The 27,936-nt window shown below is 45.8% G+C and overlaps 1 protein-coding gene across 1 annotated transcript in view; it reads left to right on the top strand.

Moving 5' to 3' along the window:
• Positions 1–26,517, top strand: part of GLRA1 (glycine receptor alpha 1) — a 49,461-nt gene extending 22,944 nt beyond the window's left edge. The window contains exons 4-9 of the mRNA XM_059919117.1: positions 3,688–3,911; positions 6,877–6,959; positions 8,185–8,322; positions 10,807–11,021; positions 19,959–20,105; positions 26,227–26,517. Coding sequence (XP_059775100.1) covers positions 3,688–3,911; positions 6,877–6,959; positions 8,185–8,322; positions 10,807–11,021; positions 19,959–20,105; positions 26,227–26,517 — 1,098 coding nt within the window. The remainder of the gene's footprint in view (positions 1–3,687; positions 3,912–6,876; positions 6,960–8,184; positions 8,323–10,806; positions 11,022–19,958; positions 20,106–26,226) is intronic.
• Positions 26,518–27,936: the final 1,419 nt, after the last annotated feature.

Below are 27,936 nucleotides of genomic sequence, written 5' to 3'. Positions count from 1 at the left end.
TGGAGTCCGCATTCCCCAGGACAGCTTGCTCAGCGCTGCATACTTCCCCCCACTCCTGCCCTCACTCATCTACTTGCTGTTCTGTCCAAAGCACCGTGCTCTTGCTTTGTCTCTAGGCCTTCACAGGTGCAGTTTCAACTGCCCAAAATGCTTTTCCTTTTTGGCTCTGCCATATTTGGTCTCACCTTAAATATCACGTCTTCCTGGCACCTTCCCTGACCGCCACCTCCAAGTCTAGATGGGGAGCCTGACTTCTGTATCTCCCGAGTGCCCTGTACCTAATCCCCAGCAGAGCCCAATCTCTGTGTGGTGTAAGCGCTACACCACTGTAGGCTCTGTGACAGCATAAACATGTCTTTCTTGTTCTCAGCGTGTTCTCCAGTGCCGAGAACAGTGCCTGGCACTTAGATGCTCCATTAAATGTCGCTGGAAAACATAAAACTAATAACGATCACCTATTAGATTTGGAAGGGTTCTTAGAGACCATCTAGCCTAACTCCTCCTTCTAACAGTGGGGCCCGGAGAAGTAAATCCAGATTTTAATCCCAGGTCTTTTCTGAATTGCTTTGTGACCTTGGACAATGCCTCCTCTCTCTGATCCTCAGTCTCTCCAGCTATAAAATGGGGAAAGCTCTTCCTACTCCAACTTCTTCCGGCTCTGCCTCCCCCTGCTCCTCCTCCTCTTTCTCCTGGGTGTTGGGTAGCTCCAGGTACACGGACTGGGTGAGTAGGTAGGATGGTGCAAGAGAAATATAAGGTCAGGTTTATCCTCTCAAATTGTTGCCCATCAAGCTGAGGAGATAAGACACACACAGCGAGGTAGTGCTAAATTAAACGTTTCTGGCGATTCCGTTTTGCTAGGAGATCAGAAAAGGAAGAAATCAGGGAAGCCTGGGGGCATCAAGCCTCCTGCAGGAGATAAGGCTTAAACTGAGCAGGCAGTGGGGGTGAGAGAAGACGCTCCCCAGCACAGAACCGGCCATCCACAGCCAGGGGACGTAATCAACAAGTGCTCACTAGAAGGTTGGGCTGATGTGGATTCAGATTCCAGCTCTGCTGCTTACTAGCTCAACCTTTCCAAACCTCAGTTTCCTTAACCTCACTATGAGAATCTGAATGTCTAGCTTGCAGGGGTTTTGTAAGGATTAAATGTATGTGACAGTATCTAGAACAGTGCCTGGTGCCTAACAGGCCATTTTAAGAAATGCCACTTTCTTTTCTTCCTTCCCGCCACATAAACTGGCTTGACATGTTGCTGGCAAGAACATCAGAAGTACAGCTGGGGTTTGGGGACTGAAGGCTTTTTCTGTCCAACCATTCATAGTCTGTTTACTCTGACATGACTCCTAGTGCCTCATCTCTCCCTCCCTCCCTCCGTCCCTCTCTCTCTCTCTCTCTCTCTCTCTCTCTCACACACACACACACACACACACACACACACAAACACACGCACTTCATGTAAAATCCACAGGACAAACAGAGGCTGTTTCTAATCCCTGATGAGATGGGGCCAGGTTGGGAGCTATTACAATCAACAGGAAAAACAAAGAATCAACCTCCAGTCTGGCCTGAAGTTTCCCCTCCACCGCGGGACTTATAAGATAGGAAATTTTTTTTTTAACATCTCTATTGGAGCATAACTGCTTTACAATGTTGTCTTAGTTTCTGTTGTATAACAAAGTGAATCAGCTATACATATACATATATCCCCATATCTCCTCCCTCTTGCGTCTCCCTCCCTCCCTCCCTGTCCCACCCCTCTAGGTGGTCACAAAGCACCGAGCTGATCTCCCTGTGCTATGCGGCTGCTTCCCACTAGCTATCTATTTTACATTTGGTGGTGTATATATGTCCATGCCACTCTTTCACTTTGTCCCAGCTTACCCTTCCCCCTCCCCGTGTCCTCAAGTCCATTCTCTACGTCTGCGTCTTTATTCCTGATTACGAGACCAAATGTCATTTTCTATGGGGCTGGAGGGAGAGGCTTCAACTAACTTATAGAACAGTCCCATAAGATGTCTTGGAACATTTCAGGAAGCTACTGATATTCCTGTAGGCAAACAGAATGTGGGAGGAAGTGGCAGGGCGGGGAGCGTGGGGGGCAGAAGGGCTGTTTGCTTCAGTCCATTCTTGCTGATGACAGATTGAGGGTGATCAGGATTTAGGGGCAGCACCCCAAAAGAAAATATAGCATAACCTCCTTTATCCTGCACCTTCAGAGAAAAAGCAGCAGCAGGTGCTTCCAAGCAGAGATTATTCCCTGAAGGAGAACATTTAAAGTTGGACTTCAACTGAGGTTATTAATCTTCTAGGGAACTATAAACCCTCTTGGGAATCTAACAGAGAGAGCTATACCCTTCTTCATAGGAAAACACAAATACACCCCAAATTCTGCTTGCAATGGAATATCCATGGGCCCCAAGTTTACAATGTCTCTCTAACAAAATTTAAAACCTTTCTTAATGGAAATATTTCTTAACTTCATTACCCAGTTTCCCACCGTGGAGACCTACCACAAATTGCTTCTCAGGTTGTGAATGGGAACTAAATGGATTATTTAAGTCCCTCTAAGACCCAATGAATAAATCCTCAGCTAGGAGTCAAGGCACCTGGGCTTCAAAATCAACTCTGCTCTGCCTTTTCAGAGAGACACAGCCAGTCTCAACTCTCTCTAGATTTCAGTTTCCTCATCTGGAAAAAAAAAGGTGGGGAAGGGGGTAGTTTTGACTAGGACAGCAATTTCTAACCCACATTCTGTAGAAGATGAGCATCATGCACAAAATAAAAGAGCTCTATGGCCAAAATAAATCAAGGAAATGTTGCATAGTCTATTCCCCTCTTGGAGATGCACACAACTCCTTAGCATATTAAGGTCTCTGAGAAGTCCTGCCATAAAGAAATCTGATACATTTGGTTTAATCAAACATATCCCTACTTGGTTTGATCGTGACTTTTTTTGTCCCATCAGAGAGCATTTAACTTAGCGCTGGGTTCCAGTAAGATGTGGCATCTATTAGTCCTCCCCAAACAAACAAATCAACACGTTATAGAAGGTAACAGAAGGCCGGTATTAAAACAGAGTGGTGTGAACCCTAAGACCAGCAGAACACTATAAAATCCTTCCACCCAACTTTCCTTCACTGCTTGGGAATTGGGCAAAATAGTGTGAATGCTCAGGCATCAGCTTTTAGACTTTTCTTTTGTTCCTTCAATCTGTCTAGAATAGTGACTCTCAAACCTTAGTGGGCATAAGAATTACTGCACTGATGGGGTTGATAATAAAAGGGGGACTTCAGCTTTATCTGTGATGTATTATTTCTCTTATCTAATAAAAACTGAAGCGAACACAACAAAATGTTCACAGGATGATAAACAGGTGTTTATTACATCAGTATGAACTTCATTTTTCAAATGTTTCAGAAGAAAGAATAACACTTAAATAATCTCAGTTCAAAGTTGAATATACTTAATAGGGCATCTAGAGAATTTTCAGGGATAATTATGACTGCCCTGATTTTTGCCTGATGCACAGACTTTACGTCTCATCCCCATGTAAGATGCAACCACACTCTGATAGCATCCCCCAGAAGGGGCTTTGGGAAGCGCGGACCGAAAGCACCTGGGCCCTCCAAGATGTGACATCCCAGGGCCTAACTCTGAGTCCACCTCCTTATCTCCTGGCTGTAGGACTATAGGGTCAACATCTTCCTACGGCAGCAGTGGAACGACCCCCGGCTGGCCTACAACGAATACCCGGATGACTCTCTGGACCTGGACCCATCCATGTTGGACTCCATCTGGAAACCTGACCTGTTCTTTGCCAATGAGAAGGGGGCCCACTTCCACGAGATCACCACGGACAACAAATTGCTGAGGATCTCCCGGAATGGGAATGTCCTCTACAGCATCAGGTGAGTTCTGTACAGGCTCGTCCCCTCCATCCTCAGGACACACCTTGTGGGAGCAGACACTCAGAGGAGGGCCAAACAGAGGTGAACAGGCCCTGGCAACCGAGCACCTTTACAGAATAGGCAGAGCCAGCTCTGCAGCTTACACTCAGCAAGTAAGAATAAAATACCACGGGAACTCCTAGAAGCGAGTAGTTCATTATAACCAGGGGGACCAAGGAAGCATCCTAGAGAGGGAAGGTTAAAGTTAGGCCCCTAAGCTTACCCAGAATTTCAATAAAGCAAGATGGGAAAAGAATATTCAAAGACAATGCTGACCCCAGGAACGTTCGGTTACTCAAGATGAATAAAATCCAGAGAGCTGCTGTACAACGATACTCTACAGTTAACAGTACTCTACTGTACATTTAAACACTTATTAAGAGGGTGGATCTCATGTTAAACATTTTTATCATAATTTTTAAAAATAGCCGAGCAAAGGCGCAAAGTGTGAAAAATCACAGCAACTTCAACATAAATGGCCTGCCAGGTGGACGGTGCTGCTCACAGGTATAAGCCAGGGCTGCGCCTTCCCTTCTATAAAGCCTTTCTATCCTCTACTCCTTGCACTGAGTCTGCTGGGACTCCCTTCCCCAGTTGGGGGATATCCTGCATACACTGGTTATGGGCAAACTTTCAGAGCTTCCTGCCACACTCTGCACCCCTCCCAACCCACCTAATTCTCAGTCTCCTCCCCCAAGGCATGGAGAGAAGGACCAATGTCCATGTTATATCCTTACTATGTACCATTCACTGGGAATTTACCTACTAGGCTCAGACTTTATATGTATTATTTATACTCCTCCTAACAACCCTATGAAGTAGGCTTTAATATGCCCACTTTGCAGATTAGACAAGTGAGGATCTGAAAGTTTAAGCAACTTGCCAGAGTTCCCACAGCTACATAGTAGCAGAACCTAGATTCTAATCTGTTAGTGTGCACCTAATGCCCACTCAGAGCCTAGAAGAACAGTGCAGAGCATTCACTAGGCACTCAAATAGTTGATGAATGAATGAATATGTTTTTATTTCAAAGAGCTTAAAGGGACACTGGTCCTACTACTACTGTGTAGCACAAGGAACTCAGCTCAATGTTATGTGGGAGCCTGGATGGAAGGGGAGTTTGGGGGAGAATGGATACATGTATATGTATGGCTGAGTCGCTCTGCTGTGCACCTGAAACTATCACAACATTGTTCATCGACTATACGCCAATATAAAATAAAGTTAAAAAAAAAAGGGGGGGACACTGGTCCTAAATGACTCTCCTGCCCCTCCAGTCCCGCAGGGGAATATATCTTTTTATTTCCATTAGGAGATGAGCTTTACGTGTCCAAGCCCATTGGAGAGGCCGCACAGATCCTAATCCCCAAAGGTGACTGGATTCAGAGTCTCCCCTGAGAGCAGGCTGGGTGGGAGAGGGGACTCAGGGACCTCAGCAGGTAAAGGAGGCACCATGGAAGGGCAGACTGGGAGGAATCCGAGGCCAACATGGCCTTGCTCACCCATTGCCCGCCCCACCCAGCGCGCATCCAGACTGGAAGGGTGCCGGGCTCAGGATGGTCACCGAGGCCCTGGCTGGCTTGGATTCTGCTGCAGCCAGGCTCAGTTTCATATCTCCAGGAAGCTAAGCCCCAGTGCAGCATGACAGAAGGACAAATCAGCAGAAAGTGATGTTCCAAGGTCATTCAACTTCAGGAAATTCACCCAGTGTGACGGCTGCCCCACTTTGGAGCTTTTATCTCCAGAAATTCAACTGCGTGCACTTTCCCTTCCCTTCCCCCTCCTTCTCCCGCTCCCTCTTTCCCCTCTTCTTCCCCTCCCTCTCCCTGCCCTTTCCCTCCCTGCTTCTGCCTTGTGCTTAAAGGACCCGCATCCATAGCCGTGGGTGAGAGCTGGAGGGGGAAGCTCGCGCCAGGCCGTGGGCCTCACCACATGGGGCCGAAGTGCCAGCAGCTAAGCCCCACAAGACCACCAGTTAGGGGTCTTCGGGTATTGAGGTTGGCTTTTCAGGATAGCAGGGCTAGAAAGCCCGCCAGCAAACACACAAGCTCAAAATCCAAAGGCCAGGAGACGTGGTTTTGAACCCTGGCTGAGCCATCAGCTGGCTGTGACCTGACATGCCTCCCTGCCTAACCTTCTCTGCATCCCAGTTTTCTCACCTGTCCAGTTCAGGAGTTGGCTGATGATCTAAGTCTCTTTGGCCTCCACGAGCCTTTCTTCTCTGTTCCCTGCAGCAGGGGCTCAGATGCTGGCAAAGCCTTTCAAGCTGAAGCCTTGCATCGCAGCTGAGCTGCAGACCTTGGATTCTGTTAAGGGGACTCCCTCTGGTTCTGAGGCTGCAGTCTCGGCCAGGGCTGAACAACCCAAAATAAACAGCTAGCCCAGACGCCTGGAGCAACCACCACTCCCCAACTGACCCCAGCAGGAGCCCGTAGACGCGAGTCAGCTGTGTTGGACACCCAACGTGCAGGGAGCCTCTTGGAAATCACTTTTGATGAGCCCAGTGTGTGAAGGGAGAAGCCAAGAACCACCTGCGCACCTGCTACATACAGGTGCACCTGGGGATACCTGAGGCCTGGTGGTGCTCAATTTAAAATTCAGGCTCTGCCCTACCTGAGGGCTCTACAGAAGAGAAGGGATGGAGGTAGCCCATGGCCTACAGGCCTTCAGGCAACTTGCTAAAGGCAAGTTTCTAGAAGCCAGACAGACGCCAAAGAAGCCCAGAAGTTCCACTGACTCTGTGTGACTTTAGGCAACCTATTTTCTCTCTCTGATGTGGAAATATACATATATTATTTCAATAAACACTGGTTCCCTAGCCTCCTTGGCCTTTCCTAGATAACTGATTTTCCAGGAGTAACTGGAACAGAGGCACAGCTTCTCTGGTTTGTGGATCCAGCATCATACAACTCCTTTCTCTTCCCAGAATCACCCTGACACTGGCCTGCCCCATGGACTTGAAGAATTTCCCCATGGACGTCCAGACGTGCATTATGCAACTGGAAAGCTGTGAGTCCCTTGCATGAGGCCTCTAAAAGAACCAGACTCTCCTATCCCCATGGGACCAGCAGAAATTCCCACACAGCTGCTCCTAACCACTGAACCCCAGGAGATTACTGTAATAGCCCAAAATACCAGATGAGGAGCTTTGCTCTTAGAAAACGCATTAGAAATATAACATCCCTAACATTGTCTGACTGAAGTTCAGCTCTGGAGCCAGCAGCATTCTCCAAAGAGGCACTGTTCCATGTCCCCCGGGAACATGCTCGCCAGGAATGGAGGAGCAATAGCTTGAATAAGTCATGGTCCTTGAACTCACAGGGATGCTCACTCCAGCAGGGGAGAGAGAGGTCTTCCGCACAAATAACTCTAAGGCAAGCAGCAAGTGGTAAGTGTGTGGTTAGACGTACAAAATGCTGTGGCCTCAAGGCAGAAAGTGCACTTCCTTCTGACTGGGAAGGAGACAGGGTATGGGGAAGGCTTTATGGAGGAGATCACAGGTGAACCAAGATTTTAACAGATGGGGTAGCTCACTTCTTTGATTGCAAACACAGAAACCAATCTGACTCATGTAAAGAATAGAACTAAGTGGAAGGACATAGGGGTTCCACATGGACTTGAAGGAAAAGTTAAAGTACAAGAACCAGGCCAGAGCATTTAGGCAACTAACAGACCACCCCCTTGGAGCACCACGTCTGAGGAGAGTCTGCACCAGCCAACTCCGAACCCTTTGTCACTTTACTCAACAGTCAAAGTCCTGGGGCAGAGAGTCTGATTGGCCTAGTTGAGTCACCATCTCACACCTTGGCCCCCAACTGATAGCCCCGCCAGGACAGCATATCATACAGTTATTCCCCAGAGGGAAATCTGCTGGGGGCACAAGAGGGGGCTTGCAAGGGTGGTGCACAGGCAAAAATAGCAGAGGGCAGCTGAATCTGACCATGGGACTGAGGCGTGAGGGCAAGAGGACAAGCTAAGGTGGGAGGCTTGGAGGGGGGCGGTAAGAGAGGTGGAAGGGCTGTGGGGTAGATGTCAACAGTGAAACCAGCTTTAACCTCTCGTGTGGGGAGAAAAAAACAGCAGCAGCAACATAGTCTCATGAGTTCCACTGAGTGTCTGATGCCTCTCTGCTTCTAACGTGCTTCATGCTAGACGCCCTTCCTGAAGCACCCCTGACATGCTTCAGATAAGAGCTTCCGGGCGGTGACTGCTCCTTCTTCTGATCCCTTCCCAGTTGGATACACCATGAATGACCTCATCTTTGAGTGGCAGGAGCAGGGGGCTGTGCAGGTGGCAGATGGACTGACTCTGCCCCAGTTTATCCTGAAGGAGGAGAAGGACTTGAGATACTGCACCAAGCATTACAACACAGGTACGTGCGAGGGCCCACCTCAACCCAGCCAGGGCCAGAGGTCATTGCAAACATTCATTCAGTCAGTGATCCAACGGATCTTCCGAGGTACCCGTGGTGGATCTATCTCCGTATTTATTACCTAGTGGTTAAGAGAATGTCCCTTGAAACCAAACAGTGGCTCCCACGCTTTCTTCCTGTGAGTTCTGGGACAAGTAACTTGAGCTTGGGCCACATCTCATTACAAGGGGAGCTGGGAGATACAGTCTCTTTTCCAGGTAGCAGTATGTCCAGCTCAGGACGGACCCTGTCCCTAAGGCAGAAGGGAGAGCTGACAGTGGGAGGACATCTAGCAGTGTCTATCACAGAGGGACTGGCATTTCTTTTTTTTTTTTTTTAAGATTTTTTTTTTCTTTGATGTGGACCATTTTAAAGTCTTTACTGAATTTGTTACAATATTGCTTCTGTTTTATGCTCTGGTTTTGTTTTTTTGTTTTTTGTTTTTTTGGCCGCGGGGCATGTGGGATTTTAGCTCCCCGAGCAGGGATCGAACCTGCACTCCCTGCATTGGAAGGGGAAGTCTTAACCACTGGACCGCTGGGGAAGTCCCGGGACTGGCATTTCTGAGAGGGCAAAAGCACAGAGGATGTTCACATTAGACCTCAGTGGGGAGCTGGGAGCTGGCACTGAGGATTAGTAAATAGTGAAGTTGGAAAGGGTCCCCTGGGCTGAGCTATGAGGAGGGAACCCCACTTTTTAGCTCAGCTCTCTATCTCCCATGCCTAGCCCGGCATTTATTGGAAGGTTGAACACAGGGATGAAGTGGGGCCGGATCAAGACTGGCTTTGCCTGCCCTGTTTCAGGCTGGGAAGGAGCTCATGGAACATTGTGGACAAACAGCAGTCAGTTAGTGTGCCACGCTGGGGAGCTGGGCCGGGGGCTGCTGTCTGAACACAGCCGAGTGGAGTGGAGGCACATGACAGGCTGGGACAGGGGCCCAGGAGAAGAGGAGGTGAAGGCGAGGGGTTCAGAGAAACCACTGTGGGTTCTGATGCAAGTAGAAAGCCCAGAAAAAAAAAGCAGGCAGCCTGGGTGCTGGTCTGTTTATCTCCAGTGACCTCGGAGATATCTTAGAACCTTCAAAAATACTCTCTTCATCCCTGGGCAAGCTGAGACTCAGAGACAGTATCCAAGGGGGACTGGTTCCAGGACCCGCCAAATTACCAAAATCCAGGGATGCTCAAGACCATAGTTGGCCCTACTCACTGAAGGATGCAGGGCCCACAGATACAGAGGGCCAACTGTACTCTCATTAGCAGTGAGTCCCCATGAATCAAATAATCGCAACAGACTCTCACATACCACGGCCCTTTACTGTTTACACAGCGTTTTCTCATTCATCATCTCAGTTGCCCTTCACTATACACATTTAAGTGAGAGCTGAGTTCTGGGCTAGCTCTGTGGATTCAAGGAGAGAAGACTGGCAAGGCCCTGTCCAGATGGAAGGTGCTGTCCAGGGAGCTGTAGAAAATTCCCTGGTAACTGTGCATCAGTGGACTGGAGCTAAGATGCCACCACGGGATGGCCCAGCCCAGTTCCAGGGATTCACAGACTGGGAGAAGACGAGCTGTCCACAGTCTGGTGCAGAGGACAGAGAGAGAGAGAGTGAGATCAACTTGCCTACTAAGTCAGTGTACTATGCCTTAAAGGCTCTGATGATCACGTGAAGAGAGCTGAAGGGACACAGGAAAAACAGAGCACTCCGCCTAGGGGAGACTTCACAGTTAAACTGCCATAAAGGAGAGGGAGGATTTCTTTGGCTGGTTGTGGGGCGGAAGAAGGGCCTTCCGGGCAGAGGGATTATCAGGCTCAAAAACTCAGAAGTGTGAAGATACAGAGGATGATCAAGGCAAGGGATGGAGCGTAGGGGGTCATGAGTAGAGTAAAGAAACAAGGGAAATGGGGTGGAAACAGGCTAGAGCTCGACCGTGAAGGGCAGACTAAAGAGTTTGAACTTTTCCCTGTAGGTAATGGGGACTTTCTTGTATGGGTAGAGGTGGAAGGAGAGAAAGGTTCTACAAGAGGAAGTAACAGAAATGAGTCACTTCTGGGGAACATAACTGGCAGAAGGATAGAGAATGATCCACTTGGGCCCACTCTTAGCAACAAAATAGTGTTGACGGCGATGACGGCAAATGACATGCTGAGCATTAATGGTTTGTGAGGACTGTGCTAAGTTCTTTGTAGGCATCATCTCATTTTACCATCACAGTAACCATGAGTGACCATATGAGGTTGGTATTATTATTATCATTACTATTATCATCATTATCATTATCCCCAATTTACCAAAGATGAGGAAACTGAGACACAGAAAGATGCAAACACTCACCTAAGGACACAGCTAGTGTGAGGCTGAACCAGGACTCCGGTCGAGGTTGCTCTGACCTCAAAGCCTTGTTCCTATCCAAGGCTACCTGGCCTTCCCGCTATCATTTCTTGCAGGCAAATTCACCTGCATCGAGGCCCGGTTCCACCTGGAGCGACAGATGGGCTACTACCTGATCCAGATGTACATTCCCAGCCTGCTCATTGTCATCCTCTCGTGGATTTCCTTCTGGATCAACATGGATGCCGCCCCAGCCCGCGTGGGCCTGGGCATCACCACCGTGCTCACCATGACCACCCAGAGCTCAGGCTCCCGAGCATCCCTGCCCAAGGTAAGTCCTACCGCCCAAGAGCACGGAACACCAGGACAGGTAAGGAGGACACACCTCTCCCTTCCCTGCCTGAGATAAGGCGAGCACAAGGAATTAGTCACTATTTCTTTTTTTTTTTTTTTTAACATCTTTATTGGAGTATAATTGCTTTACAATGCTGTGCTAGTTTCTGCTGTACAACCAAGTGAATCAGCTATATGTATACAGATATCCCCATATCTCCTCCCTCTTGAGCCTCCCTCCCACCCTCCCTATCCCACCCCTCTAGGTGGACACAAAGCACAGAGCTGATCTCCCTGTGCTATGCGGCTGCTTCCCACTAGCTATCTATTTTACATTTGGTAGTGTATATATGTCCATGCCACTCTCTCACTTCGTCCCAGCTTACCCTTCCCCGTCCCCGTGTCCTCAAGTCCATTCTCTATGTCTGTGTCTTTATTCCTGTCCTGCCCCTAGGTCCTTCAGAACCATGTTTTTTTTTCTTTTTAGATTCCACATATATGTGTTAGCATACGGTATTTGTTTTTCTCTTCCTGACTTACTTCACTCTGTATGACAGTCTCTAGGTCTATCCACCTGACTACAAATAACTCAATTTCATTTCTTTTTATGGCTGAGTAATATTCCATTGTATATATGTGCCATGTCTTCTTTATCCATTCATCTGTCGATGGACACTTAGATTGTGTCCATGTCCTGGCTATTGTAAATAGAGCTGCAATGAACATTGTGGTACATGACTCTTTGAATTATGGTTTTCTACGGGTATATGTCCAGAGGTGGGATTGCTGGATCGTATGGTAGTTCTATTTTTAGTTTTTTGAGGACCTTCCTTACTGTTCTCCATAGTGGCTGTATCAATTTACACTCCCACCAACAGTGCAAGAGGGTTCCCTTTTCTCCACACCCTCTCCAGCGTTTATTGTTTGTAGATTTTTTGATGATGGCCATTCTGACTGGTGTGAGGTGATACCTCACTGTAGTTTTGATTTGCATTTCTCTAATGATTAGTGATGTTGAGCATCCTTTCGTGTGTTTGTTGGCAATCTGTATATCTTCTTTGGAGAAATGTCTACTTAGGTCTTCTGCCCATTTTTGGATTAGGTTGTTTGCTTTTTGATATTGAGCTACATGAGCTGCTTGTATATTTTGGAGATTAATCCTTTGTCAGTTGCTTCGTTTGTAAATATCTTCTCCCATTCTGAGCGTTGTCTTTTCGTCTTTTTATAGTTTCCTTTGCTGTGCAAAAGCTTTTAAGTTTCATTAGGTCCCATTTGTTTATTTTTGTTTTTATTTCCATTTCTCTAGGAGGTGGGTCAAAAAGGGTCTTGCTTGTGATTTATGTCATGGAGTGTTCTACCTATGTTTTCCTCTAAGAGTTTTATAATGTCTGGCCTTACATTTAGGCCTTTAATCCATTTTGAATTTATTTTTGTGTATGATGTTAGGGAGTGTTCTAATTTCATTCTTTTACATGTAGCTGGTCCAGTTTTCCCAGCACCACTTATTGAAGAGGCTGTCTTTTCTCCACTGTATATTGTTGCCTCTTTTATCAAACATAAGGTGACCATATGTGCGTGGATTTATCTCTGGGCTTTCTACTCTGTTCCACTGATCTATATTTCTGTTTTTGTGCCAGTACCATACTGTCTTGATTACTGTAGTTTTGTAGTGTAGTCTGAAGTCCAGGAGCCTGATTCCTCCAGCTCTGTTTTTCTTTCTCAAAATTGCTTTGGCTGTTCGGGGTCTTTTGTGTTTCCATACAAATTGTGAAATTTTTTGTTCTAGTTCTGTGAAAAATGCCATTGGTAGTTTGATAGGGATTGCATTGAATCTGTAGATTGCTTTGGGTAGTACAGTCATTTTCACAATGTTGATTCTTCCAATCCAAGAACATGGTATATCTCTCCATTTGTTTGTATCATCTTTAATTTCTTTGATCAGTGTCTTATAGTTTTTTGCATACAGGTCTTTTGTCTCCTTAGGTAGGTTTATTCCTAGGTATTTTATTCTTTTTGTTGCAATAGGAAATGGGAGTGTTTCCTTAATTTTTCTTTCAGATTTTTCATCATTAGTGTATAGGAATTCAATTCAAGAGATTTCTGTCATATGAACGCTTGATGCCTCATTCTGCTTTACTCTCCTTTAATGCTAGGTGCTGTGTTCCACTACATTCACTATAGTTGCTGGAGCCACATTCCCCATTACTCACTCATCACCAGACACAACATTCTGCTCTACTGTTAATACCAGATGCCATACTCTGCTCCCTTCAGCCTCATGTTAAGTGCAACATTCTGCGCCATTTCCAATGCAGTACTGCACTTAACATTGTTTTGATACAGAAAAAGTTGAAAGAATATACAACAAACACCCTAAAAGCCTTCACCTCGATGCCAGTTGTTATCATTTTGCCACATTTACTTTATCTCTATTTATAGGTAGGTAGGTAGGTAGGTAAGTAGATAGATGCAACTTTTGCTGCATCATTTGAAGGTTACAGACATGACAATTCACCTCTAAATAAGGAATAAGGATCACAATGATATTATCACATCTAAAAAATTAACATTAATTGAATAAGTATTAATGAATTAGAAATAATTCCATAATTTCATCTAATATAGAACCTTTAAATTTTCCCAATTGTCCAAAAACTGTCATCAATGGACATGGATCCAATAAACATTCATACTGCATACAGTTGCTCTTTTAATCTAGAACAGTCTCCCCACTGTTTTTTGTTTTTCATGACATGACTCTTCCGTTAACTTTTTTTTTTTTGGCTGCATTGGGTCTTTGTTGCTGCTCATGGGCTTTCTCTACTTGCGGTGAGTGGGGTCTACTCTTCTTGCAGTGCACCGGCTTCTCTTTGCGGTGGCTTCTCTTTGTTGCGGAGCATGGGCTCTAGGCGTGTGGGCTTCAATAGTTGTGGCACACGGGCTCAGTACTTGTGGCTTGTGGGCTCTAGAGCGCAGGCTTAGTAGTTGTGGTGCACGGGTTTAGTTGCCCCATGGCATGTGGGATCTTCCCAGACCAGGGCTCGAGCCTGTGTCCCCTGCATTGGCAGGCGGATTCTTAACCACTGCACCACCAGGAAAGTCCCTCTACCATTAACTTTTAATGTGAGACATGACATTCTACTCCACTTGCCATCTACACTAGACACCACTCTCTCCTCTATTCATCCTCACAAGAAAACTCAACAATCTGCCCTATGCACTATGAACGCTAGACTTTGCATTCTGCTACATTTACTGTAAAAGCTTGAAACCAAATTCTGTTTACTGTTACCAACTGACAACACTTTCTGCTCTGTTCATTTGCAACAGCAGGAGTAATATTCTGCTTCCTGTTCCTTATGTTAGGCTCAACATACTGCTCCACTCTCTATTAATAGTTGACGCCACATTCCCCCTCACTAGACTCAACATTCTACTCCACTCATTGTTAACACTAGACTTGATACTTGGCTTCGTTTGCTATTACACTCAACATGACATTCTTCCCCCTTCGCTTTTCTTAAAGCACAAAATTCAGTGGCATTTAATATATTCACAAAGTTGTACACCCTCAGTGCTAATTCCAGAACATTTTCATCACCCCACAAAGAAACCCCCACATTCATCAACAGTCACTCCTTGTTCCCTGCTCCCACCAGCCCCTGGCAACCACTAATCCACTTTCTACCTCTATGAATTTGCCTATCCTAGACATTTCAGCTAAGGGGAATCACACAATATGTGCACTTTTATGACTGACTTCTTTCATTTAGCATAATATTTTCAAGGTTCATTTATGTTGTAGAATGTATCACTACTTCATTTCTTTTTATGGCTGAATAATATTCTATTGTATGGATATTTCACATTTTGTTTATCTATTCATCAGTTGATGGACATTTGGGTTGTGCCACTTTTTGCCTATTTTAAATAATGCTGCTATGAACATCTGTGTACAAGTCTTTGTGTGGACATATGTTTTCAACCCTTATAAGTATATACCTAAGAGTGGAATTGTTGGGTCATATGTAATTATATGCTAAAGTTTTTGAGGAACTGCCAAACTATTTTCCAGAGTGGCTACACCATTTTATAATCCTGCCAATCCTGCCAAATTCCAATTTCTCCACATTCTCGTTAACGCTTATTATTCTATCTCTTTGATTATAAGTATCTTAATAGAAGTGGTATCTCACCGTAGTTTTGATTTGCATTTTCTGAATAACTAATAATGTTGAGCATCTTTTCATGTGCTTATTGACCATTTCTGTATCTTCTTTGGAGAATCTATTCAAATCTCTTGCCCCACTTTTTAATTGGGGTATTTCCCTTTTTATTGTTGCATTGTAATAGCTCTTTGTGTATTGTGGATTTAAAACCCTTATGAGATATGTGATTTGCATATATTTTCTCCCATTCTATGGGTTGTCTTTTTACTTAATTGATAATGTTCTTTATGCACAAAAGTTTATAATTTTGATGAAGTCTAATTTATATTTTCTGTTGTTGCTTGTGCTTTTGGCATCGTACTTAAGAAACTAATACCTAATCCAAAATCATGAAGATTTACACATACATTTTTTTCTAAGAGTTTTATAGTTTAGCTCTAAATATAGGGTTTTGATCCATTTTTGTTTATTTTTGTATATGGTATATGGAGGGATATCATTCTTTTGCATGTGGATATCCAGTTATCCCAGCACCATTTGTTGAAAAGACTATTCTTTCCCTCCACTGAATTTATATTCTTCTCAAAAATCAATTGGCCATAGATGTATGGATTTATTTCCGGACTCTCAATTCTATTCCATTGATAAGTATATTTATCTTTTTTTTTTTTTCAGCACATTTACACAGAGTAACTTCTTTATTGAGTAATTTGTTTCTCCCCTTCTCTTTTTTTTTTTAAAGATTCATTGATTGATTGATTGATTGATTGTTATGTTGGGTCTTCGTTTCTGTGCTAGGGCTCTCTCCAGTTGCAGCAAGCGGGAGCCACTCTTCATCGCGGTGCGCGGGCCTCTCACTATCGTGGCCTCTCTTGTTGTGGAGCACAGGCTCCAGACGCGCAGGCTCAGTAGTTGTGGCTCACGGGCCTAGTTGCTCCGCGGCATGTGGGATCTTCCCAGACCAGGGCTCAAACCCGTGTCCCCTGCACCAGCAGGCAGACTCTCAACCACTGTGCCACCAGGGAAGCCCCAGTATATTTATCTTTATGTCAGTATCACTCTCTTGATTACCATAGCTTTATAGTGAGTTTTGAAGTTGGGGAGTGTGAGTCCTCCAACTTTGCTCTTTTTAAAGATTGTTTTGGCTATTCTGGGTCACTTGCATTTCCATATGAACATGAATATAAATTTTAAGATCAGCTTGTCAATTTCTGCAACAACAGTAAAAAGGAATTTTAGTTAAAAATGCATTGAGTCTATATAGGAATTTGGGGAGTATTGCCATCTTAATAATATTAAGTCTTTCAACCCATGAACACAGGATGTCTTCCCATTCATTTAGGTCATCTTTAATTTCATCCCACTGCTTTCTAGACCCTATTGTTTCTAAAGAGAAATCAGCTGTTAATCTTACTGAGGATACCTTGTACATTATGAGTTGCTTCTCTCTTTCTGCTTTCAAGATTCTTTTTCTTTGGCTTCTCACAGTTTGATTATGGTATGTCTAGGTGTGGATCTCTTTGAGTTTATCTTGCTTGGAGTATATTGTGTTTCTTAGATGTGTACATTAGTGTTTTTCATCAAATTTGGTGAAATATTTGCCATTATTTCTTCAAATATTCTGCCTCTTTCTCCTCTTCTTCAGAAATACCCATCAAACATACGTTAGTGCACTTGATGGTTCCCCACATGTCTCTGAGGCTCTGTTCATTTTTCTTCATTCTGTTCCTCAAACAGGATAACCTCAAGTTCATTGATTCTTCTTCCGATTCATTAATTCTTTCTTCTGTCTACTCAGATATGCTGTTATCCTCTCTAGTAAAATTTTCAGTTCAGTTATTTTACATTTTAACTCCAGAATTTCTATTTGGTTCTTTTTTGTAACTTCTATTTCATGCTCTACTTGGTGAGACTTTGTTGTCACACTTTTTTTTTTTTTTTTTTTTTTCGGCCAGGCTGCCCAGCTTGTGGGATCTTAGTTCCTTGACTAGGGATTGAACCCGTGGCCCCTGCAATGTAAATGCAGAGTCCTAACCACTGGACAGCCAGGGAATTCCCTCTCATACTTTAGTTGTGTAGACAAGGTTTCTTTCAGTTGTTTGAACATATTAAAAATGTAACTGATTTAAAGTCTTTGTCTGTTAAGTCCAACATCTGGGTTTCCTCAGGCACAGCTTCCTTTTTTTTTTTTTTTTTTTATTTTTGGCTGTGTTGGGTCTCGTTTCTGTGCGAGTGCTTTCTCTACTTGCGGCAAGCAGGGGCCACTCTTCATCATGGTGCGCGGTCCTCTCACTATCACGGCCTCTCTTGTTGCAGAGCACAGGCTCCAGACACTCAGGCTCAGTAGTTGTGGCTCACGGGCCTAGCTGCTCCGTGGCATGTGGGATCCTCCCAGACCAGGGCTCGAACCCATGTCCCCTACATTGGCAGGCAGATTCTCAACCACTGCGCCACCAGGGAAGTCCAGGCACAGCTTCTTTTGACTGCTTTTTTTCCTATGTATGGGCCTGACTTAGTCAGTCCAGGCTTCTATAACAAAGTACCATAGACTGGGTGGCTCATAAACGACATAAATTTATTTCTCACAGTTCTGGAGGCTTGAAGTCTGAGATCAGAGTGTCAGCATAGTCTGGTTCTGGTGAGTATCCTCTTCCAGTTGCAAACTGCTGACGTATTGTTGTATCCTCACATGGCAGAAAGAGAGTATGCTAGCTCTCTGGACTCTTTTTATAAAGGCACTAATCCCATTCATGAGGGCTCCACTCTCATGACCTAATTACTTCCCAATGGCTTCATCGTCAAATACCATCGCATTGGGATTAGGATTTCAACATATGAATTTTGGGAGGACACAAACATTCAGTCCATTGCATTCACTGTATTTTCTTGTTTCTTTGTATGTCTTAGATTTGTTGTTGAAAATTATACATTTTACATTATACAATGTGGCATCTCTGGAAATCAGATTCTCCTCCCTCCTCAGGATTTGTTGTTGTTTGTTTGTTTAATAACTTTACAGAACTAATTCTGTAATGTCTGTATTCTTTGCTGTGTGGGACCACTGAAGTCTCTACAGTTAGCTTAGTGGTTAGCTACGAATTTAAGAGATTTCCTTAAATGCCTGCACCCAATAAATCTCCCAGCCTTTGCCTAGGGGCTCTGTGTGTGTTAGGATATACTTTCAACACTCAGCCAAGCAGTTTACAACTTTGCCTTAGCCTTTACTTCCTGTTTATTCAGAGTTGAGTGCTAAGAGCCTTCTCGGGTCTTCCCTGAGCATACACACAGGCCTAAGAATGTGCATAGATTCCCAGGAATATATCATAGCTTCCTAAAGCCCTCTATGGACAGCTCATTCCCCAGATTTTCCTTTTATACTTTTTGATCAACCTATTGTTTGCCTCAACTGTTACCAACTGCCTGGGGCTGATGTAATGTTCAACACTTGCCAATGATTGTTTTCAACAAATGCCCTCAAGGAAAAAGCTGTTCACACTGGACCAGCTCCAAGTCAGGTCAAATAAAAACAGCCTTGTGAGTGGGATCTCTCAGAGAACCACAAAACTGGTCAAATAACAATTCCCTGAGAATGCAGCTTTAAAGAAGCTCCTACTCTGTTCTGCCCCATGCAGTGGCTGTCAGGATACTCGTGTTCACCATGCTTGCAGGCTGTTGGATTTCAAAGCTAGCACAGAGCTGGGGATGAGAGGATGGGAATAGGGCAACTTAAAACACCACAAAGCCCCAAGGGAAATAAAAACGTACATCCGCACAAAAGCTTACACACTGATGTTCACAGCAGCTTTACTCATAATAACCAAAAGGTAGAAACAGCCCAAACTGTCCATCAACTGATAAATGGATCAACAATATGTGTTATATCCATACAATGGAATATTATTTGGCCATAAAAAAGAATAAAATACTGACACATGCTACCAGATGGATGAGTCTTGAAAACATTATGCTAAGTGAAAGAACCCAGTCATAAAAGGCCACAAATTGTATGATTCCATTCATATGAAATGTCCAGGACTGGAAGAAGACAACTGGGGGAATAAGGAAATGATAGCTAAAAGATAGCAGGTTTCTTTTTGAGGTGATGAAGACGTTCTAAAATTGACTGTGACGATGATTGCACATATCTGTGAATGTATAAAATCGTTGAATTGTACACTTTAAATGTGTATGATATGTGAATTATATCTCAATAAAGCTGGGGGTTTTTTAATGCCATGAAGCTTGATGTTCTTGCTGAGATCCAGCTGATTTTCTTAAATAAATGCTCACAGGATTGCTGTTAGACTTTGATTACTTAACAGGGTTCTGAAAAAATGCTGGTTCTGACCATTTTTGATAGTTGCTTTTATGGGGAGAGAGAGTTTTTGAAGATCTTACTCTGCCATTCGCACTGACATCCTCCACTTACTTTTAACCCTAGGTACAAATTCTGTTCCTATTTAGAGCTTTAGTCTAAATACCACATTCTGTTCCACTTAACAATCATGCTAGACACACCGTCCCCCTCTCTTTAGTGCTCTTCTAGGCACCATGTTCTTTTTTCCCCAATATTCTGTCCTGTCTTCTTGATGCATTTCTCTTGTTTCCCTCTGCACCTTCCACCCTAATATCCCAGCTGAGAGGGGACAGCAGTGAGTGAGTGATGGGGGAGGGGGTCCTAAGGAGCAGCAAACATTCCTTGGTACTCAAGACTTCCCTCTGCTCTCTCCTCACTCCCCTGTGCTCTTCCCCCACCTCCACCCCAGGTGTCCTATGTGAAAGCCATTGACATTTGGATGGCCGTGTGCCTGCTCTTCGTGTTCTCAGCCCTGCTCGAGTACGCCGCTGTCAACTTTGTGTCTCGGCAGCACAAAGAGTTGCTCCGATTCAGGAGGAAGCGAAGACATCACAAGGTAGGCCTTTGGCTCGCTGCTGGCAGCAAACGGAAGAGTGCCAGGCAGCTCTGTCTTGTGATACTTGTTTCACTGGACCATCCTTCTCAGTGGGTAAAGCAGGCACAAAATAGGGGGTCAAAGTTCTGGAAGTCCTAGCTTCCCCTCCCACACACAATGCCCTGATTGGGTCTATAGGCAGATAGTAACACTAATTATCAGGTTACACCCGAAGACAGAACTGATGGAGCAAACACTGACCGTGTCAAGATAGAAACTAGCTGTAAACCCAAAGCATGGCAGGCAGAGGGGGTGTCTGTTGGTGTTTTCTACAGGGTGGAAAACATTTCAATTATTTCAATGGGCCTGATTCCAGAAGGGATTTGCACCACAAAAGGTGAGATCTTAGAGTAGAATGTCCAGTTTCCAGGCCTTTGTTTCCTACTTCCAAGAAAAGGGCATCCAGCAAGATTCTCCCCCAGAGTGGATCCTCTCACCTTATGAGGAATTGAATAAAGAAATACTTGGCACACCACCTCTGAAAAGTCACCAACCTCTGTTAACTCAGAGGTTGTGTGTGTCCCAACCAACAAGCGCCACTGGGGAGCATGCAGCCTGTGGGAGAAAACTGGCTCCACATCCTGGTCCATAACTACTTCCCCAGGAGACTTTCTCCTGCAGATCAGAGAAGCTGCTTTTCTCTCCAGCCTCACCTTCACATCACTTCCTCCTTTGCTCTCCGAGCACCATCTACACTGGCTTTTTTCATAGTTCCTCAAGCACACGCACAGGACGCTAGGCATCTGGTTCTCTCCTCCTGGGTTGCTCTTCCAGTGTACTTTGCCTGCTATGAACCCACTCATTTTCCAGTTCTCGGCTGAGGCATCTTTCCTTGATATCCTAGTCAAGGTTAGGTCCTGTACTGAGGTGTGTATGCCAGGCTGTTAAGTATGGTCGTGCAGGTTGTATCCTACAAGGGCCCCCAGCCAAGGAGGTGCTCTTCTCTAAATCCTGCCCCGGCGTGGACTCTATCAGCCAGAGGAAGGGATCTCGATTCATACACCCCAAGAGGCGGATGCCTTTCTTCTAATTTGCACAAAGACACTGTTTATGCCAACGAAGACCATACTCTAGTTGAACTCGGTTTCTTTCCTTCTGAACATTTATCTTGGGTTATAATTATGCACTCAATCATGTGATTGTTTAATGCGCATCGTCCACTGAATGATAAGCTCCCTCAGGGCAGAGACCCTGTCTCCTCTTGCTCAGTGCTACATCCCTGGTGCTTAACACAAGGCCTGATAGACAGTGAACATGCAATAGGCATTTGTTGAACAAATGGACAAAGGGATAAAAAACCTAATGAAAAAAGAGGAGACCTGCCAGTCACAGAGGTTACCTGGAAGTGTTTCCAGCAATGGTTAAGGAAAACCAGGGGCTCATACACTCTGACCTGTCAGGCCACACCACATACCTGCCACACACCAAGGCCCTAGCTGCTTTAGGTTGACCTACTGAAAACAGCTGTCTACCGAGTTACAAGGTGCTGTGACAAAGGACTCTGCCTCTTTGGTATGTGATTTTCAGCTAGCCTCTTTTGGGGCCCGGCTTCTCCATCTGTAAAATGGACTAAGTGGGTATAATGGGGGACTGTGGTGAAGATGAAATCAGATGCCAAAGTAGCTTTAAGTTTTGTTCCTGCCACACAAGTGTCAGGGATTAAAATGATTCCATAGGCACAAATTTCCCTCAGTATGTTTCTTAAACACCAGCAATCTGATTCAATTAACTTCTAGCAGTTAACCGCAGGCGGCAGGCAGACGTTCCGAGACAGAAGATGCCCATGGGAGTTAGGATATAACCTGCGCTGGAAGAGGAAACCATCTTGGGTGCAGCGAGCCAGACAGGACTTCTTGAAAGACCCTAGTTTTAGTCCTTCCATTACTGTCCACCAGATACCTAGCCTCTGTCTCTTAACATAGTCTAAACAAGGAACTGACCAAACACAACTATCTCTGGGATTTACTTTTTATTTTCCCTTTCTCCCCCATAGGCTAGCGTTTTCTGCATTTCCCTCTGCTAAAAGAAGTTCAAAAATTTGTTGCAGAGACAGTTATCTGGGAAGACTACGTCCAAAATATTTGACTGGCACCAGCCCACTAGACTGTGCCCTGCACAACTCCAGGGGGCAGCATTTACAGAGATGAAAATGTGAATGAAGCTCCTTGCAGATATGTAATATGCAGGACCTACAGTACTTCCAAGGGCTGCCTTCACCCTTGCCAAATGCCTACCAGTTTTATACACTAGAGGAAAACAAAAGCTTTGTTTTACCTCTGGCCAGGTAAAGTGTGCCTAAGGCCACTATGCAGATTTGATCAGATTCCTCTGCTTGGTTCCTTCCTCATTCTCTCACAGCACGTTGGTGCTGGAAGAGCTCTCAGAGAGCATCCCGTCTACTCCTCCTGTGAGGTGACAACAAAGAGGAAGGGCAAGTTACCAGGATCCTGGAGACACTGATGGCAAAGGCAAGGTGGCCTTCCAAGACCCATGGCTATTCTCAAAACACTGACCATATACCACCAGCTGCTGCTTATCTGTTCATCAATGTTTCCATCCTGAAGCAGATAAAAATAGTCCTGCATTTATTAGATCTTAAATAGGAACTAAGATTTAGCCCAAGGCGGAGGTCAAAAACTGGTAGCTAGAAGGTCAAATTTGCCACGCAAATATCTTTAAGTTTTTAAGCACTGTCTTAAAAATCTGGAAGTGAGTGCCAGCATTCAAAAGTCACCCTTCTAGTTTCACTCAAAACATGGCAGCCTCTGGTCCCACTGGATTCACAATCCCACGTGGTACAAGTGCACTGCAAATGCCTTTAGGTAGGGAATGCATTCCACAGCCCCAGGCTCACTTCATCACTCATTTCTCCTGCCTGGCCCCTGGTGTGCATCTTAATTAGCGTGACCTTCCTTGTGCCCATGGGCTCTGAATTTGGCACAAATGTCAGAAACTACAAGGACGCAGAATTGGGCTCACCATAAAGAAGAGGTTCCTTGGAGTAAGGCCCTCTGGATGCGGCTTGTACACTGGCAGTGTACAAGCTAGGACCGCAGGGCCCTAGGGGGTTTTAAGCCCCAGATGGTGAGTGAAGAGGAACTAGCTATATGCCCGAGTTTCTCGGAGCCTGTGCTCTTGGCCAGGCTCCTCAACTCCCACCATCCTCCCATGTTACCTCATTTGCTGGGCAGAAAGCATCTGGTCCTCGAATTTCCTGGCCAGCCTCATTAGTCAGATTATTAGGAAACCTCTGTGAGCCTCACTGGGCAGGCACACTACCAACCTCCCTGGGCTCTAGAGTAACTATCAGATTTCCCCTGCTCCAGCCCCACGCAGCTCCAGGTGCAGTTGGGCATTCATTTCCTGCCATCTGCTGGCTCAAATAGGAATAGCAAGCTTTTGTCCAGTCACTTCTAGGGAATTTCCTTTCTCCTGGATACAATGTGAAATTGATCATCTTCTCACCAGATGAGGCCTCCACACCTCCATCCCATCCCCTCTCATGCTTAATAGATGAAGAAGGCAGAGAATAATTTCCCAAAGCTATACAGAGAGTTAACTTGGGCCTCCCCCTGCATAACTGGAGCCCTGCGAGAAAACATTTTCAAGCACCCACTCCCACCCACCCCACCACAGCGGGGGGGGGGCGATTTATACTGATAAGCAACAGAGTCGGAGCCAGCCCACTTCCAGGCACAGGGTCCAGTGACTTGGCCAGCCTCCCCCAACTCCTCTCCTCGGCTCTGGCACAAACCCTCTAGTTGTCCTGCCCATAGACAAATATTTGTTGAGCACCGATCTGCCAGGCACTGGAGCCCATCTTCTTTCCCTCACTTCTGCAACATGGGTGTTGGACCAGATTCAGTCATTTGCAAAAGATTTCTTGAGCATTCATCATATGTGTCAAATCCCCCTGGTGCTAGCAAACGTATGGATACCAAGGGGGGAAGGTTGGGAGTGGGATGAATTGGGAGATTGGGATTGACATACACACACTACTATGTATAAAATAGATAGCTAATGAGAACCTACTGTACAGTACAGGGAACTCTACTCTATGCTCTGTGGTGACCTGAATGGGAAGGAAATCCAAAAAAGAGGGGATATATGTATTTGTATAGCTGATTCACTTTGCTGTACAGCAGAAACTAACACAACATTGTAAAGCAACTATACTCCAATTAAAAAAAAAAAATCCTCCTGGTGCTAGGAATACAACCGCATTTAAATTTTAAAAAAAGGGTGGGGGGTGGGGAAGCTGGGATTGGAGAGGATATACAAGTAAACGTTTAGTCAACAAACATTTGCAGAGTTTTGAACTTCTGCCCAGGAAATATATTCATGACAGACTTTGCCTCTGACTTCATGGAGTTTACAGTCTAATGGAAGAGACAGACATTAATCAAGGAAAACAATGGGATAAGGGCTTTAAAATACAAAAAAGGAAAAAGAAGGAGGGATGTAGAGGGAGCTTATGGAGCACACAGCAGGCACACCTAGCCTATCCTCGGGCTCAGGGAAGGCCTCTGAGTAGGAATTAGTTCAGGGAAAGAGAAGGAGATGGAAGCAGGGGTGCGGCTGGGAGAGTGTTCCAGCAGAGAGACCCGCCTTCCCAGAGGCCAGAGTGAAAGAGGAGTGCAGCACTTTCCAACAGATGGAAATATCACAGGGTGGCTGGAGCACAGAATGCCAGACGGAGATACGCAGACAGGACTGCCCAAATCGTCTAAGGCCTTGTCACCATGTAAAAGTTTTAATTATCCTCAAGTCAGTGGCAGCCTATTAAAAAGTTCTAAGCAAAAGATGACCAATAAGATTTATGTCGTAACAACCCAGATGGGTTGGAGGGGGCTCAGGGGGAGATGGGGAGGCAGGAGGGAAACTAGGCTAGACGTCATCACAACAAGCCCAGATGGGGAGCCAGGATGGAGTGGCAAGAGCAGAGCTGGACAGGCACTGGGGCCCCTGGACTCCGCCTCCTGTTCTCTGCCGGCCCTGCCCTTCACAGGAACAAGCAGGAGACAGGGAGGCTACCCGAAGAGCTCTCGCTCTCTAGGATGGCAGAGTGAGCCGATAAAACCCCCCAGAGCCACACACTGAACCAGCAGCCCAGCTGAGACTCTCAGCGTGCCTCAGAACTCACAAGGAAGGACCACAAAGCCGGACATAATGAGAGCAGACAAGAGTGTCTCCACGATCCAGATGAGGAAAAGAAAAAGCGAGGCGGGTCAGGGAAGCAGACATTTGGGTAGTGAGCATGAGGCAGGGAGGGGGGAACATGCAACACAACAGGCAGGGGTGCAGAGCATAGGGTGGGGGAGAGGGGGAAATCTGCAAAGTTAAGTCGGAGCCAAATGATGAAGGGCTTGAATGATAACTTGATAAAAATCCAGAGGTATGTCTGAGGTCACACCTGGCAGGGATACAGGAACATGGAGGTAAGAAGCAGCTGTGGTGCCCTGGCTTGTGAGTGGAGGTGAGGCCCACAGCCCTTGCTCCCTCCTGGGCCGTTCACTCCCTCCCCCAACCTACGCACAGAAGACATTAACTGGGGAATGGGGTGGGGGGAAGAGGGCAAGGAGGCAACAGAGGCAAAGCAGGGGATCTCTCCAAACTGTCCCCTGGATTTCTAACAAAACAGCGTTCAGAGTATCCGCTCACCTATAACCTCTGATGGTCGAAAAACACCTTGAAATAGTGGAGTGAATCTTATCCCCACTTAAAGGAAAAAACGAAATTAAAAAACTCTTTGAGAGTCACAGAAGGAAGTCTTCCAAGGAAGTGACTTGCGTAAGGTCACACAGCCAGCAAGTGATGGAGCAGAGACCTGAACACAGGTCTCCAGACTCCACGCCGCACTCCTATCCCCTGGTTTGCATCTGTTTCGGCACGTGAGTGGCGCCCCTCTATAAGGCATAACTCCCCAGCCAGCCAAAGAGCCTTCAGGAGCCTGGAATGGTGCCGTCCGGGAGGCAGGGAAAGCCAGATGGGCATGGCCTGGCCCCCCGGGGGAGTGCCTTGCAGGGAGGGTGCCCAGCCCCTATCTTATTTTAAGTAGAGCCCCATGTTGAATCTGTTTCAGGAGGATGAGGCCGGAGAGGGCCGCTTCAACTTCTCTGCCTATGGGATGGGCCCGGCCTGCCTTCAGGCCAAGGATGGCATCTCGGTCAAGGGCGCCAACAACAACACCGCCACCAACCCACCTCCTGCGCCATCTAAGTCCCCGGAGGAGATGCGAAAACTCTTCATCCAGAGGGCCAAGAAGATTGACAAAATCTCCCGCATCGGCTTCCCCATGGCCTTCCTCATCTTCAACATGTTCTACTGGATCATCTACAAGATCGTCCGCAGGGAGGATGTCCATAACCAGTGACGGGTCTGGGATGGGGGGAGGCTGGGAGAGGGCAGAGTGGGAAGAGCACAGGAATCTGAGGGCCGAAGAGGAGGGGACGAGAGAGAGGGGGCGCACACACAACCGTCTCCTTCTCTGCAATGTGTGCAATCCCAAATGCGGCGATGCATGACTCTTAGAATGTGGCACTATCTATTTAACCTCGGGTGGCTGGTGGGAGCGGGGAGGGAGGGGCTTTTCTAATACAGGAACTGAGGGGCCAGGGAGGAAGGGGAGGGTTCGGGGTGGGTCGGGGGGAGTGGGAGAAAACAGCTTTCAAAAATTTGAGTCCGTGGGCTGTGCAGTTTTCCTGTTTGGAAGGAGCGTGCAGTCTGCCCCAGAGCAGAAGGGAAGCAATATAATATAGGATATATATTCATGCTTAATATTAATCCAAAACCACAAGAACAAAAGATTTCTTTCTTAACCTATCAGCCTAGTAACTGCTTAAATTTTTAAAGTCACAGAAGTGATGGACAATTTTTCCCAGAGTGGAAACAGTCACAAATAAGCTTGCTCTGGTGTGTGTCCCACATCACACCCCTCCAAACGCCATGCCTATCTTCAAACTGGCCCAGGCGGACTCATGCCAAAAAGCCATTCCGCCTCTGCTTCAAGAAGGTCGTGCGGCCCAGGCATGGGTAGTGGAAATGGGGAAAAGTGGAGAGAAGAGAAGGGAGTGACTAAAGAGATGGGACATTTCCGAGGCCCGAAGAATGAGAACCCATCCTCACGTCTCCAGGCTGAGGACCTCTCTTTGAGCTGCCCCTCTCTGAGCCCTCACACTTATTTGCTTCACCACCCACCCCATTTACCCTCCACCACCACCCAGAAATGGCCGCCGTGGTTTTTCTCATCATATTGCCAATATGCAATCTTTTTTATGGTTAAAAAAAAAAACGTAATAATCTCAAGAAATAATATGCAGATAGACTGAGTATAAACAGATGCACTTTTTTCAGATGTCTATTTTTGGGGAGAGTCTCTGGAATTGCAAGTGGGTGTATGTTTGGGAAGGTGGGGTCCATAGGATGAAACAGATGCATTATATCGTGGTTATACAGAGTGAAGTTTTGCGAGGTGAAAGGGTAGCAGTGAGGCTGCTGCCACTTAGATGTGTGTATACGGGTGGAAAGACAGTAATGTTTATAAAGTCTGTTCATTATATTCTGACATTTCATATACCACAAAGAATGTGGGAAGCTTGGCGGGGAAGACCCCATTATATTTTTATAAGTCTTTTTTTTTTGTTTTCCTTTTTGGTGCTTTGTTTGGCTTTAACATTTCAGAAAGTTAGACAAACATTTCTCTCTCCTTCTAACTCTGAAGTGCCAGAACTATCCAAGATAGCTAGGGATATCTTGGGATAGTTCTGCGGAAAAAGGAGAGAGCCTGCGAAGT

Source organism: Balaenoptera ricei, chromosome 3 (genome assembly GCF_028023285.1).
Source record: "Balaenoptera ricei isolate mBalRic1 chromosome 3, mBalRic1.hap2, whole genome shotgun sequence".
Classification (NCBI taxonomy): domain Eukaryota; kingdom Metazoa; phylum Chordata; class Mammalia; order Artiodactyla; family Balaenopteridae; genus Balaenoptera; species Balaenoptera ricei.
This window is presented reverse-complemented; position numbering and strand designations above follow the sequence as displayed.